This window comes from Lepus europaeus, chromosome 11, assembly GCF_033115175.1.
Source record: "Lepus europaeus isolate LE1 chromosome 11, mLepTim1.pri, whole genome shotgun sequence".
In the NCBI taxonomy this organism is placed as follows: Eukaryota; Metazoa; Chordata; class Mammalia; order Lagomorpha; family Leporidae; genus Lepus; species Lepus europaeus.
In genome coordinates, this window is record NC_084837.1 from 36,006,666 (window position 1) to 36,021,010 (window position 14,345).

General features: G+C 40.4%; 1 protein-coding gene across 1 annotated transcript in view; it reads left to right on the forward strand.

Moving 5' to 3' along the window:
- The window catches only part of SEC23A (SEC23 homolog A, COPII coat complex component), a 66,513-nt gene that overhangs the window by 39,087 nt on the left and 13,081 nt on the right, over window positions 1–14,345 (forward strand). Inside the window, exons 14-16 of the mRNA XM_062205241.1 lie at window positions 3,800–3,953; window positions 10,061–10,138; window positions 12,213–12,374. Of these exons, the coding sequence (XP_062061225.1) occupies window positions 3,800–3,953; window positions 10,061–10,138; window positions 12,213–12,374 (394 nt within the window). The remainder of the gene's footprint in view (window positions 1–3,799; window positions 3,954–10,060; window positions 10,139–12,212; window positions 12,375–14,345) is intronic.

The following is a 14,345-nucleotide window of genomic DNA, read 5'->3' on the forward strand; positions in this document are numbered from 1 at the left end:
ATTTTCTTTATTTCTTCTCTAATTTTAATTATATCTTTCCCCCTACTCGTTCTGGGTTTGGTGTGCTGTTGTTTTTGTAAGTCTTTGAGATGCATTTATTTGGTACCCTTCCAATTTCTTGACATAGGCACCAAATACTATAAACTTTCCCCTTAACGTTGCTTTTGCTGTATTCCCTAAGGTTTGATATGTTGTGTTGTCATCTCATTTATTTCCAGAAATTTTTTGATTTCTCTTTGATTTCTTCTATGACCCTCTGTTCATTCAGGATCATGTTGTTTACATATGTTCTGATGATTCTTGAGTTATTGATTTCCAGTTTCATTGCATTTGTGGTCAGAGATGATGCATAGTATGATTTTGATTTTTTTGTATTTGTGTAGACTTGCTTTATGGCCCAGCCTGCAGGGTCTTAGTCCTCCCATACAGGATGGACTGGGTCTGAGGAAAGGTGAGTGCGCCGCTCGCCCGTTCCCCAGCCTCCCGATCCCGGAGACAGTCAGACGCAGCAGGGAGCCAAGTCTAGTAGCAAGAACTCCTTTACTTTGTGCGTAACAATATCTTTAATAGCACAAAACTGCAGAGTCATTGGGGCAGGGCTAAGGACCAACCAATCACTTAAAAAATCACCTTACGAGAGGATTTCTATAGAACTAGCCATATGTCTATACATTTGTTACTAGTTTTGTTACCTCCCCTGATGTTGTGCAGTCAATTAGTTTTAGTGGTAAACAACTTTGGATTCCGCCCATCTTACTTCCTCTGGGCGCCATCTTACTTGGCTCCGCGCGGCTCCGTTCTGCGCAGCTTGGGCGGAGGCACCCGGGGGCAGCTGTGCATGTGGAGCCCCCAGGCCTGGCCTGGCCGCACCATGGCTGCGATCATGCCCCACACCAGCCTGTGGTGAATCCTAGAAAATGTTCCATGCACTGTTGAGAAGAATGTGTATTCTGTGGCTATAGGATGAAAAGTGCTGTAAATATCTTTTAGGTCCATTTGGTCTATAGTGTCAGTTAACTCTGTTGTTCCTTTATTGATTTTGTGTCTGGCTGAAAGTGAGTATTGAAGTCCCCCATTACTGTTGTATTGGAGTCTATGTCTCCCTTTAGTTCCATTAGCATTTCTTTTAAATAGCTGGATGACATAATTAGGTCCCTACACATTTACAATAGTCACATCTTCCTGTTGAATTGATCCCTTAATCATTATATAGTGCCCTTCTTTTTCTCTATTAACAGTTTTTGTGTTAGAGTCTATTTTGTCTGATAGTAGGATGGCTACACCAGCTCTTTTTTGGTTTCTGTTAGCATGAAATATCTTTTTCCATCCTTTCACTTTCAGTCTGTGTGTATGTTTGTTGGTGAGATGTATTTTTTTTTTTTTAGGCACGTTAGATGGGTTTTGTTTTTTAATCCATTCAGCCAGTTTGTATTTTTTAACTGGAGACTTGAGGTCATTTACATTCAAGGAAACTATTGATAAGTAACCATTTGGCCTTGCCATTTTCCATAAACACTTTTATTTTACTTTGGATTTCTTTTGTCTTTTCCTGGGAGATTTTCTGCCTTCAGCTTCCTTCATAGTGATGACCATTTTTCTGTGTTTCTGTATCTTTTGTAAGGCCGGAAGAGTGGTGACAAAGTCTTTCAATTTCTGTTTGTTATGCAAGGTCCTTATTTCACCTTCATTCTCAAATGGGAGCTTTGCAGGGTACAATATTCTGTGTTGACAGTTTTTTTTCCTCTTAAGACTTGGAATTTTTCACCATTCTCTCCTAGCCTGTAGGATTTCTGATGAGAAGTCAGCTATGAGTTCAATTGTAGATCCTCTGATAGTAATCTGGCATTTCTTTCATTCACATTTAATGTCTTGTCTTTATGTTTTGCTGTGGAGAGTTTGACTACAATGTGTTGTGGTGAAGATCTTTTTTGGCCATGTCTACTAGGAGTTTTGTATGCTTGGATGTCCCTTTCTTTCTCCAAATTAGGGAAGTTTTCTGTAATTATTTCACTAAAAAGGCCTTCTAACCCATTCTCTCTTTCCATGTCTTTAGGAACTCCTAAGACCCATATGTTGGGTTGATTGATAATATCCCGTCAATATCCAACAGTGGTTTTTAATTTTTTAATTTCTGCTCTTTTTTGGTCTGACTGTAAAATTTCCAGAGATTTGTCCTCTAACTTGGATATCCTTTCCTCTCACTCACTGAGTCTGTTGTTAAGGCTTCCCACTGTATTTTTTATTTGATCTGTTGAATTTTTCATTTCCAATATTCTGTTTTGATTTCTTTAAAATCTCAATTTAATGATTAAAATTTTTTCATGTCATGTAGGGATTTCTTCAGTTTGTGACTTGCTTCTGATTACTTCTAAGTAATCCTATGATTAATTTTTTGAATTCTGTTTCTGACATTTCATCAATCTTTCCATCTTCACATTCTAGTATTGAAGTGTTGTGTTCTTTTGGGGGTGTCATATTGTTTTCTTTATTCTTGTTTCTTAAATTGCTACATTTATTATTAGGCATTTGTGGTGATACTTTTTTTTTTTTTTTCCTCTGTGATGGCATTTAGCTTTGGTGTATGCCTCTGTGGCTTAGTGGATTGTCCGTTCTTTCAGTGAATACCCAGAGGCATGTGCTGGGTGTTGTCAGGGAGCTCTGTTCAGTGCTCCAGGGAGAGGGGGGTGTCCAAGGTGACACCCAGGTTGGGCATGGTGAATCTCTTTATTTTTATTTTTTAATTGGGGGGGGGAGAGGTCAGGGTTGTTCTGCTCTATTGGTGTATTCTGATGCTCACCTCCTCCCCTCTAAGGAGACCAGTGCCTGGGTGCTAGTTCTAGTGGTTACATTATTCATCCATGTTGTCATAAGAACCACACAAAATATCCATGCAGTCCTAGGTCTGAGCACAGATCCCGCAGCAATGACCCTCACCAGGGAATTGGGGAACCCGAGCATATGGAGATGCCACAGTGACTGCCCACAGTCCCAGCTGCCCCCTGCACCCTCCCACACACCCACAGTGTTTTCACCGTCCTAGTACACAGGAGCTCCATAGTTATGAGAACCCAGCCATACTCAGGCATCTCCTCTCAGCAGATTGATGGGTGCGTGGTCATGAGCTAACACAGCTGTTATGGATGTCCAAAATGGCACCTGGCTAATTATAGGACTCTGGTGCCAGGTGGTCAGGGAGAGAGGCATGTACCCCGCTTTTTTTCCGTCTAGGTTGGCGGGAATACTGTGCCCCACAAGGCTTCAACCCTGACTCATGCCAGGCTCTTCCTGCAGCTTTATTGCCAGTTTCTTGGGCTGCTGCAGTCTGGTCTTACCTCACTCTCCAAAGCTGGTGCTGAGGCTCTCAGCTGCTGGGGTCCTGAGCTGTGTACCTCCACATCCTCCATGTGGGTCTGCTGTGTTCCTCTAATTTGCGCAGAGTTTCCTCTGCTGCTTTCTCCCTAACTCTTCCCTGAGGCTGCACTCTCTCCACTTTTTTAAAACTCTCTTCCTCTAGATTAGACAGTGAGCTCCCTCCCTATTCCGCCATCTTGAAAACTCCTCACCTTTATTCTTAGAATCTTTTTTTAAGGTTAGATTATATTTTTCTGAAAAACAGTGAATAGTCTACTGAAACTGCTATTAGTGTTTTAGAAGAATTGCTAATTTGTCTTGGTAGTATTGAAATTTTAAAATATTGAAGTAGCATTTGGTATCATTTTAATTTAAGTCTGTTGTAGCTAACTGTGATGTTGTGAATATAGTAATTGAGCTGCTTTTCTGTACTTCCTATTGTCTGTAGCTGGGCAGATGCTCAAACTCAAATCCAAAACATCGCTGCATCTTTTGACCAGGAGGCAGCTGCTATTCTTATGGCCCGGCTGGCCATATATAGAGCAGAAACGGAAGAAGGGCCAGATGTGCTTAGATGGCTGGATAGACAGCTCATTCGACTGGTAAGAAGTAATGCTTTCTGAATCCATTTGTTTTAATTTGTAATAAATTTTCAGCTAACCTTAATAGTACTTAACAGTGTACCTGAACTATGAAGGATTTCTATCAAAATTACTGAGATAGTAACATAGTAATGAATAGTAGAATTTAGTTATCTCTTCTTATAAACTAGACTGTCCTTTTTCCTTAAAACAAAGGAGTGACAATTAAATAGACCTTTATTTTTTCTATTTTGGGGTCCTGGTGTGTAATTAGCTCCAAATTCTAAATTTTTACAGCTGTTTTTATTACTTTATGTATATTTCTTCATTGCTGTGGCTTCAGTTTTCAATTTGCATTTGAATAGAAATGCATATTTTAAAAAGTTAATTGATGCATAAATTGTACATATTAAGATATAACATATAGACAAGTCTTGACCATATAGCTCTGGATTGCTAAATGTGTGCTAGCAATGTTAACTGACATTTTTTTAACATGCTAGGAACTCATTACTTATATTAGGACTTAGTGAATTTCATTAGGCTTAATTCTTGACACTAATTTCTAAATTTTTACTTATTTCTTAAATATTTATGTATTTACTTCCATCTACTTGAAAGGCAGAGCAACAGAGAGGGGGAGAGAGAGAGAGAGAGAGATTGATTGATCTATCAATTGGTTGATTGATCTTCCATCTGCTGGTTTATTCCCCAAGTGTCCACAACAGCCAGGGTTGGGCCAGGCTCAAGCCAGGAGCCCAGAACTCTATGTGGGTCTCTCACGTGGGTGGCAGGGGCTCCCAGGATGTATTAGAAGGATGCTGGATGGGAAGCGGAGTAGCTGGGACTCAAACTGTCATTCCAGTACAGGATGCAGGCATCTCAAGTGGCAGTTTAACCTGCTATGCACACGAACCATCCTGATACTCCGTTTTTGTTTTTTTTGTTTTTTTTAAATTTTATTTATTTGAAAGACAGTTACAGAGAAAGAAAGAGAGACAGAGACAAATCTTCTATCTACTGGTTCACTCCCCAAATGGTGGGATGGCTGGGACTGGGACAGGCCGAAGCCAGGAGCTTCTTCTGGATCTCCCATGTGGGCGCAGGGGCCCAAATACTTGGGCCGTCCTCTACTGCTTTCTCAGGCACATCATCAGGGATCTGGATTCTAAGTGGAGCAGCCAGGACGTGAACTGGCGTCCGTATGGAAGGCTGGCACTGTAGACAGTGACTTTACCTGCTATACCACAGTGCTAGCCCCTGAGTAACCTAGTTAATAAAGCAGATCATTTTTTTTTTTTTAAAGATTTATTTTACTTGAAAGTCAGAGTTACACAGAGAGAAGGAGAGGCAGAGAGAGAGAGGTCTTCCATCCCTGATTCACTCCCCAGTTGGCCGCAATGCCCGGAACTGTGCCGATCTGAAGCCAGAAGCCAGGAGCTTCTTCTGGGTCTCCCACATGGGTGCAGGGTCCCAAAGACTTGGACCATCTTCTGCTGCTTTCCCAGGCCATAGCAGAGAGCTGGATCAGAAGTGGAGCAGCTGGGACTTGAACTGGCACCCATATGGGATGCCAGCACTGCAGGTGGTGGCTTTACCCGCTATGCCACATCACAGGCCCCAGCAAACCATTTTTATAGTATCATCCAGAGCTTTTTTGTTTTTGTCTCCAAGAGTTGTTTTACATTAGCATTTTATTTTTGTGAACAAAGCAGCCTTGTGACAATATTAACTTTTTTAACCAGAGAGATTAAACCTCTCATAGGCTCAGCCACTGATGAGACACCATCAGTACAAATGCCAACACAGTTCCTTCAGTATGGACCTTTTGATTCTAGATTGGAATATGAAACATTAAAAATATTTTGTCCTTTGCTTGCTTAGGGTGGCAGAGAAGTTTCTCATTGTAACAGAAAAGTTTTCTTGAATTTCACTATTATTTAGAAACCTGAGATGACATTGGTAAAACCTGCTAAGTCATCAACCTGAACGGAGAAGCTATTTTTTCCCAGCTTATTATGCAATCCTCTTCAGCATTATATGATTTATCATTAGTACTTTAACTTATTGGACTTTTTTTTTTATTGGACAGGCAGAGTTAGTGAGAGAGAGAGACAGAAAGGTCGTCCTTCCGTTGGTTCACCCCCCAAATGGCCGCTACGGCCAGCGTGCGCCGATCCGAAGCCAGGAGCCAGGTGCTTTTTCTGGTCTCCCATGCGGGTGCAGGCACCCAAGCACCTGGGCCATCCTCCACTGCCCTCCCAGGCCACAGCAGAGAGCTGGACTGGAAGAGGAGCAACTGGGACTAGAACCCGGCACCCATATGGGATGCTGGTGCCGCAGGCGGAGGATTAACCAAGTGAGCCACGGCACTGGCCCCTATTGGACTGTTTTAAACTGGAACTTTTTCAATTTTTCAGACTACATCTTGTGCTAGCATTTTACTTACTGTAATTTTACATGTTGACATTGTTGGGTTCTCACTAACCAGTGTCTTGGTAGTAAGTTGCATTCTGAAACACTTGTTTCCCAAGCCTCTTCCTTGAATGTAACTTTGTTTTACAAATACTTTATTGTTGGGGCTGGCACTATGGTATAAAAGATAAAGCTGCCACCTGCAGTGCCGGCATCCCATATGGGTACCAGTTTGAGTCCTGGCTGCTCCACTTCTGATCTAGCTCTCTGCTATGGCCTGGGAAAGCAGTAGAAGACAGCCCAAATGCTTGGGAGACCTGAAAGAAACTCCTGGCCTCAGATGGGCCCAGCTCCGGCTGTTGTGGACACTTGCAGAGTCAACCAGAGGATGGAAGACCGCCTCTGCCCCTTTTTAACTCTGCCTGTCAAATAAATAATAATAATATAAAAAATTAAAAAAGAACTTTATTAAAAATACTTTATTGTTTTGCAATTCTAAAAGCTCTTTGAAGTAATCAAAACCTTTCCTTGTCAAGTGGCTATGATTTCCACTAAAGTACTTTTTCCAATTTCTTGGAGCTGCTGCTCTATTTAATTTGTCACATATGATGCAAAATTGAATAGTTCAACTTGGATTAAAACTGCTGATAAGTACCTTTCATTGTGAAGATGGATCTTTTCTGAGTCCCTTGTTGCGTGAGTACAGTGAAATGACAAAGGATTGTAAATTTTCAGAATTCCCAACAAGCCTAGGTCTGGAATCTGTCTTTCTAACTCACACCTCAACTTCAGAAATTACCATATTACTTGAGATGTTTGTAAAACACACTCTAATAAAACAGAAGAGCCTAATAAATAGCAGAGAGCTGCAATAAGTAGAAAGTTTACCAAACATCTCACAGTAGAACTTGTACAGGTTTTGTATTTTGCAGTGGTTATCATAGCAGCAGGGCTGTTGGGGCTGGGGCTGGAGAACGGGTCTTTCATGGCACAGGTCTGTCACACAAGTTACCTGTCACACCAGTAGAACTTATCTGTCACACCAGTAGATCTTCACCATAAGTCAGTTGGTGGCAGCATGTGTGCAAGTATAAGTTGTGCAGATAATTTAGTAGGGAGAGGCTGATGTCATTAGACTGCTGTTCTGCTTCTTTGTAAAAACACCAGAAACTAAGTGAGGTTATCCAAGCGAACAGAGTCATACTGCCTATTGCTGTGTGGAGCTGAAAGATTTCTGTGGAAAAAAATTTTTTTAAGCTTTATTTTATTTATTTGAAAGGCAGAGTGACAGAGAAAGAGTTCTTCCATTGCTGGTTCACTCCTCACAAGGCTGCAATGGCTAGGGTTAGGCCAGGCTAAAGCCAGGGTCCAGAAACTACATTTGGATCTCTCAAGTGAGTGGCAGGGCCTCCAAGTAGTTGGACCTATCCCAGGCATATTAGCAGGAGCTGGATTGCAAGCAGAGCTGCTAGAACTTGAACCAGTGCTCTGATACAGCATGCCAGTTTTGTAGCTGGTGGCTTAAACTACTCTGCCACAAAGCTGGCTTCTCTATGAAATTACCAGCAGGATGCTTGGACACTATCCATCTGTATGGCTGGCCATGAAGTACACAGAGTTCAATTAAAAAAAAGTCACAGCCTGTTACAGAACACTTTGTGACTGAAAACTCCTATCATATGTAGTAAAAGTGGTGAAGCTGTGGTCTTCATGGTCCTTCCTTTAATTGATTGAGTAAAAGCAGTGTATACGTGCCATGAAGTCTCAGATGATGATAAATATTTGTGAAAAAATAAGTTAATATGTATTTAAACCTTTAGATGTGGAAGTATTTTTTAACATGAAACCAAAGATAGAAGCCATTAAAGAAAAATGATAGAAGTCAAATTGATTAAAAATATTATAAGCAAAATTTAATACCAACATTTCTAAAATTTTCTTTGAGTGTCTGTCTTTATGTTTCTTTACCTGATTACCTGTTGGTCTTCCTGTTTTTTTTTCTTTTAGTTTTAGATTTATTTATGTAAGACACAAAGTATTAGAGAGAGCTTACATTCAATGATTTACTCCCTAACTGCCCACAACAGCTAAGGCTGGTTTAGGCTAAAGCCAGGAACCAGGAATTCCATCCTGTTCTCCCATGTGGGAGGCAGGAACTCATGTACTTGACCTGTTCTCCTTTGTTTTTCCAGGGGGGTTAGTAAAAAACAGGATCAGAAGTGAAGCAGGGGTCGATGCTGTGGCGTAGTGGGTAAAGATGCCTCCTGCAGTGCTGGCATCCCATGTGGGTGCCAGTTCAAGTTCTGGCTGCTCCACTTCCAGTCTAGCTCTCTGCTATGGCCTGGGAAAAAAGTAGAGAATGGCCCAAGTGCTTGTGCCCCTGCCCCTGCATGGGAGACTGGGAAGAAGCTCCAGGCTCCTGGCTTCAGATCAGCACAGCTCCAGCTGTTGTGGCCATTTGGGGAGTGAATCAGCACCTGGAAGAACCCTCTTTCTCTCTCTGCCTCTGCAATTCTACCTTTTAAATAAATAAATACATCTTAAAAAAAGTGAAGCAACTAGAACTCAAACTGACCCTCCCACATAGGATGCTGGCATCACAAGCAGCAACTTAACCCACTGTGCCATATACCACCCTTCTGTCTTGTTTTCTTTTCTTCAACTCGCCTTTCTTGTATTTCTGGTATACCAGTAACTTACTTTTATAGCTGCTGTGGCATTTTATAGTGCATCTTTCTGTCAGTTGGCTGTCTTCTTTGTTTTTTAAAGATTTATTTAGTTGAAAGAGTTACAGAGAAAAAGAAGGAAAGACAGAGAGGGATCTTCCATCCACTGGTTTACTCCCCAAATGGCTGTTATGGCCAGTGCTGGGGCTAGGTATGAGGCCACAGGCCAGAAGTCAGGAGCTTCATCCATGTCTTCCGCATGGGTGGCAGGGATCCAAACACCTGAACTGCCTTCTGCTGCTTTTCCCAGGCCACTAGCAGGGAACTGGATTGAAAGTAGAGCAGGGGCTGGTGCTGTGGCTCACTTGGTTAATCCTCCGCCTGCGGCACCGGCATCCCATATGGGCGCCGGGTTCTAGTCCCAGTTGCTCCTCTTCCAGTCCAGCTCTCTGCTATGGCCTGGGAGGGCAGTGGAGGATGGCCCAAGTGCTTGGGCTCCTGCACCTGCATGGGAGACCAGGAGGAAGCACCTGGCTCCTGGCTTCGGATCAGCGCAGAACCGGCTGTAGTGGCCATTTAGGGGATGAACCAACGGAAGGAAGACCTTTCTCTCTGTCTCTGTCTCTCTCACTGTCTAACTTTGTCAAATAAATTAAAAAAAAAAAAAAAAAAGTGGAGCAGCCGGGACATGAACTGGCACCATGTGGGATGGCAGCATCACAGATGGTGACTTTACCTGCTATATTGCCACAATGACAGCCCCGGTTAGCTCTGTTTTTAAGACAGTCTTAAAGGGCTTATATTAAACTTTCTTGGTAGGTATCTAAGAGTTTTTTATTTGCTGTGAGAGATGCTTTGTTAAAGAAAAATTCAGACTTTCTGGGGAGTTTTTACTGCATTGGTGTGAAGTATTGCTTCTGAAGTACAGATGTTTTCTTTTGGTTGTAATTAGTCTCTTGGTAAGTCTGTAAGTAATGTTCTAATTTTTTTCAATATGAGGGTACTTCAGAAGGTTTATATCTTGCTAACACATTATCTTGTATTTAGTGTCAGAAGTTTGGAGAATATCACAAAGATGATCCAAGTTCCTTCAGATTCTCAGAAACATTTTCCCTTTATCCACAGGTAAGTAGGCAAAAGCTGAATGTTCTTTTCTTGTGTTGCCAGTAGCATTGGATCTTACCTTTCCTGTTATTTGTCTTTTATAGGACCTATTTTGTTAGGGGAGTTTTTCGGATAGCTAAAAATTTAATATTGTGCTGTTTGTAATCAGTGAATGTATACAGTATTTTTTTAAAGATTTATTATTTATTTGTTTATTATTTGAAAGAGTGACAGAGAGAGAGAGAGAGAGAGAGAGAGAGAGAGAGAGAGAGAGAGAGAGAGTCTTCCTTCTGCTGGTTCACTTCCCAGATGGCCCCAATGGTCAGAGCTGGATTAGGCTGAAGCCAGAGCCTTAAACTCCATCAGGGTCTCCCACATAGGTGACAGGGTCATGAATACTTGGGCCATCATCTGCTGCTTTCCCAGGATTATTAGCAGGGAGCTGGTTTGGAAGTGGTGTAGCCAGGAGTTGAACCAGCATTCTGATAGGGATGCTGGCATTGCAAGTGGTGGCTATGCCCACTGTGTCCCAATGCCAGCCCTAGTATATGGTATTTTTATATTGACTTTGCAAATCGTCATTTATTTGGTGCAAATAGATAATTACAGTGGAACCCTACAATTAAGTATAAGGGTAACTGGGTTTCTATTTGATAAAAATGGATCTAATTATAGTGGTACCAAAAGACTTTATCTGAAGTAATTTTACCAATTAGCTAATCTTCCCAGCATTATATCATCACCTAAGAGCAACTTAATTGGGCTATACCAGGTAAGTAGTAAGAAACTAATTTGAATTACCTTATAGAACCTTTTTTACTTGGAGCCATGGAACCTATCCCGCCATGTATCTTTCAATTTAATAGACAGTTTTAAAATCTAGGTTTGCGTAATAAGAAAGTAACAGAGGTAGCATTTATTCAGTTGCGTTCAACAAAGTACCTTGTGCAAACAACTTTGGTAGGATAAAGATGATGGCATGGATCCCACTTAGAAGGAACTTTCTGGCTCCAGGATGAGATCTGAAATACAATGAACACAGAAGACAAACTGAAAAATGCTATGGAACATAAATAGAATTTAAAGGAAATTAAAGGAATCCTTCCAAATAGATGATTTGATACATATCTTTACCAAGAAGTTTAGCCTGGAAGGAGAATTAATATTGAAATATGGAAATTCAGCCTTTTATCCATGGAAACTTTGTCTAAACCTTCAGCTGTCTTTTTTCTTGGGTTTTCAAAGCTTTATAATCTTCTGAAAGGTGGCATAGACAAAAGGGAAGTCTTCATTAGAAAATATTACCTAAAACTTAACAGACATCTCTGTGGTTAAATGGGAATGAATGAAGTAGTAAGAGCTGAGTGCCTCTTGGTGGGTCTGGATTGATAAAAGCTATGAAAGAGGAATTTCAGAGTGAGTCCCAGTCATGAGCCACTGCAGGCACTTGGACCTAATGGCTGAAGCTTTAAGAGAAGTGCCTAAGTTAAGTGGGAGTGCTTGGGGCTGATCCTGTGGATTGTATTAAAGGCCCAGTGTAGCTGTTCTTTTTCAGTCTTTCATCTCCTCTGCCTGTTTTTTATTTTTTAATTTACTAATTTTTTTGAAAGGCAGAGTTAGAAGAGAGAGCACGAGTGTGCGTACGAGAGCTTTCGTCTGCTAGTTCACTCCCTAAATGGCCACAACAGCTGGGGCTGGGTGAGGCCAAAATTAGGAGGCAGGAGCTTCTTCTGGATCTCCTACATGGGTGGCAGGGCCAAATATACTTGGGTCATCTCCCACTTATTTTCCTAGACACAGTAGCAGGGAGCCGGATCAGAAGTGGAGCAGCCCAAACTCTTAACTGGTGCCCATATGATATGCCGGCATCACAGGCCACGGCTTAAACTGCTGTGCCACAGTATCAGCTCCTAGAATTATATTTTTAAGCAGCTAGTAAATATCATGAATTAGATTCCTTTCTGAGGAATACAGTTTAGTATGTTCTTAAAACTTGTTTTATTTTGTTAATAGTTATAATCAAATCCTTCTGTTAATAGTGTACTATCACAATATTAAAATCACTAAAAGCTCTCTTACTTATCTTGTCTTGCAGTTTATGTTTCATTTAAGAAGATCTCCTTTCTTACAAATTTTTAACAATAGTCCTGATGAGAGTTCCTATTATCGTCACCATTTTATGCGTCAAGATCTGACCCAGTCTCTAATCATGATTCAGCCCATTCTGTATGCATATTCTTTTAGCGGGCCACCGGAGGTAAGAGTGCAGGAAAAAATGAAATTGATCTTGTTATTGTGATTTATGGCATTAAATAGGTAAAAGCAACTCATTTTTTAAAAAATATAGTTATTACATCTAAGAATTGAATTAAAAGAATACTTATCTCAAGCTATTCATGTTTTACTTTAAATTATTTATGCTATGTATCTTGCTAAGCTGATTATAAATTATTTTAGAGGTTATATTTTTTCCTTTTAAAAATTATTTTAAATGAGATGGAAGAGCTGTTTAGACCATTTTGTCTAGGTATTTGGTTGATCAGTCCTCTAGAGCGTATGATTATTTTTTTATGTATTTAACAATGTCCAGATATGATTATGAGTCCATAATCTGTCACTTACTCCTGAATTTAGTGTCTGACAGGACATTCTGTCTTTATAGTTTTCTGTATTATAAAATGTCATTTTCTTTTGGTCTTTTAAAAAAGTAAGATACAGTTGTTTATAAAGATATATAGATAGAAGAGTGTTAGAGTCATCCATTTAAAAAAATTTTTAAAAAGTCATCCATTTAACATTTCTGGCAGACCATCCCAGGTATTTTGGTTTTTAAATTTTTATTTATTGAGAGACAGAGACAGATAAGAGAGAGAGCATCCACGGGCTCATACTCCCCAACTGCTCATAACATCACTGGGTGGGGAGCTGAAGCTGAGAACTGAGAACTCGGTCTAGGTCTCCAGGTGGGTGGCAAGGACCTAATTACTTGAGCCATCTCCTGTTGCCTGCCTGGCTGAGTGTTATCAGGAAGCTGGAATCTGGAGTGGGGCTGGAATTTGAATCCACACACTCCAGTAGGGGCGTAGGCCTCTTAACTGTGAGGCCAAATTAATACACGAGCAGTTTTTCCACTTTGTAGCTAAAGTGATCTGTTTACCACTCACATGTATGAAGTGACTATATTTGGAAGTAATACTTTAGAAAGGATAAGTATAAAGGAAAAAAATTTGATCATGATCCCTCATGATACCTTATTCGCTGTTTACTTGTAAAGTATTGAGTAAAGTGTTCTATTTTGTTATTACAGACTTGGATTTTTTGTTGTTCTTTATTTTTGAAATAGTTTCTATTTTTTAAGAAAAAATTTTAAAATATAGTGTTGGTCTACCTATATATTTTTATCTTGTAGTTCTTTGATCAGTTTTAGAGTTAACTTTTTTCTTATTTTAGAGTAATACATGTAAATTGTAGACATCTGAAAAATGTATGATGTTTTGAAGAAAATGTGAGTCCCATCATTCCTAATAGCCTGTTCCGGTCAAATTCCAAATTTGTTTTACTCATGAATATCACTAGTTTCATGTTCCTAAGGCTGTGTGTTTGGAGTTATCTTCTTTCTCTCCTTGGTCATAATTTCTGTCCATATGTGTCATTCTCATTGACATAGAAACTTTAAAAATTTATTTTATTTATTTGAAAGGAATAATTATAGAGAGAGGGAGAGACAGAGAGATCTTCCCTCTGCTGGTTCACTCCCCAAATGGCCACAATGGCTAGGGCTGGGCCAGGCTGAAGCCAGGAGCCAAGAGCTTCATCCAGGTCTCCCGCATGAGAGGGGCCCAAGGACTTGGGCCATCTTCCACTACTTTCCCAAACACATTAGCAGGGAGCAGGATTAGAAGTAGAGCATCTGGAACTTGAACCAGTGCCCATGGGGATTTCCAACATTGCGAGTCATGGCTTACCCTGTTATGCCACAACGCCAGCCCTTTACATAGCTACTTTAGTAGCACTCATACAAATATTAAAAAAGAAAACTTGAGAAACCCTACCTTGACTCTACATTTTCTCTAATTACTATTCTATGTCTTTGCTCCTGGTCACAGTTAAAAAGTTAATTGCCTATCTTGTTTATTATTGTTTATTGTCTATCTTTTCTTACTTTACATTCTCTTCTCAACCTGTATTAGTCAGACTTTTGTCCCTAACATGTACTGAAATGGCTCTT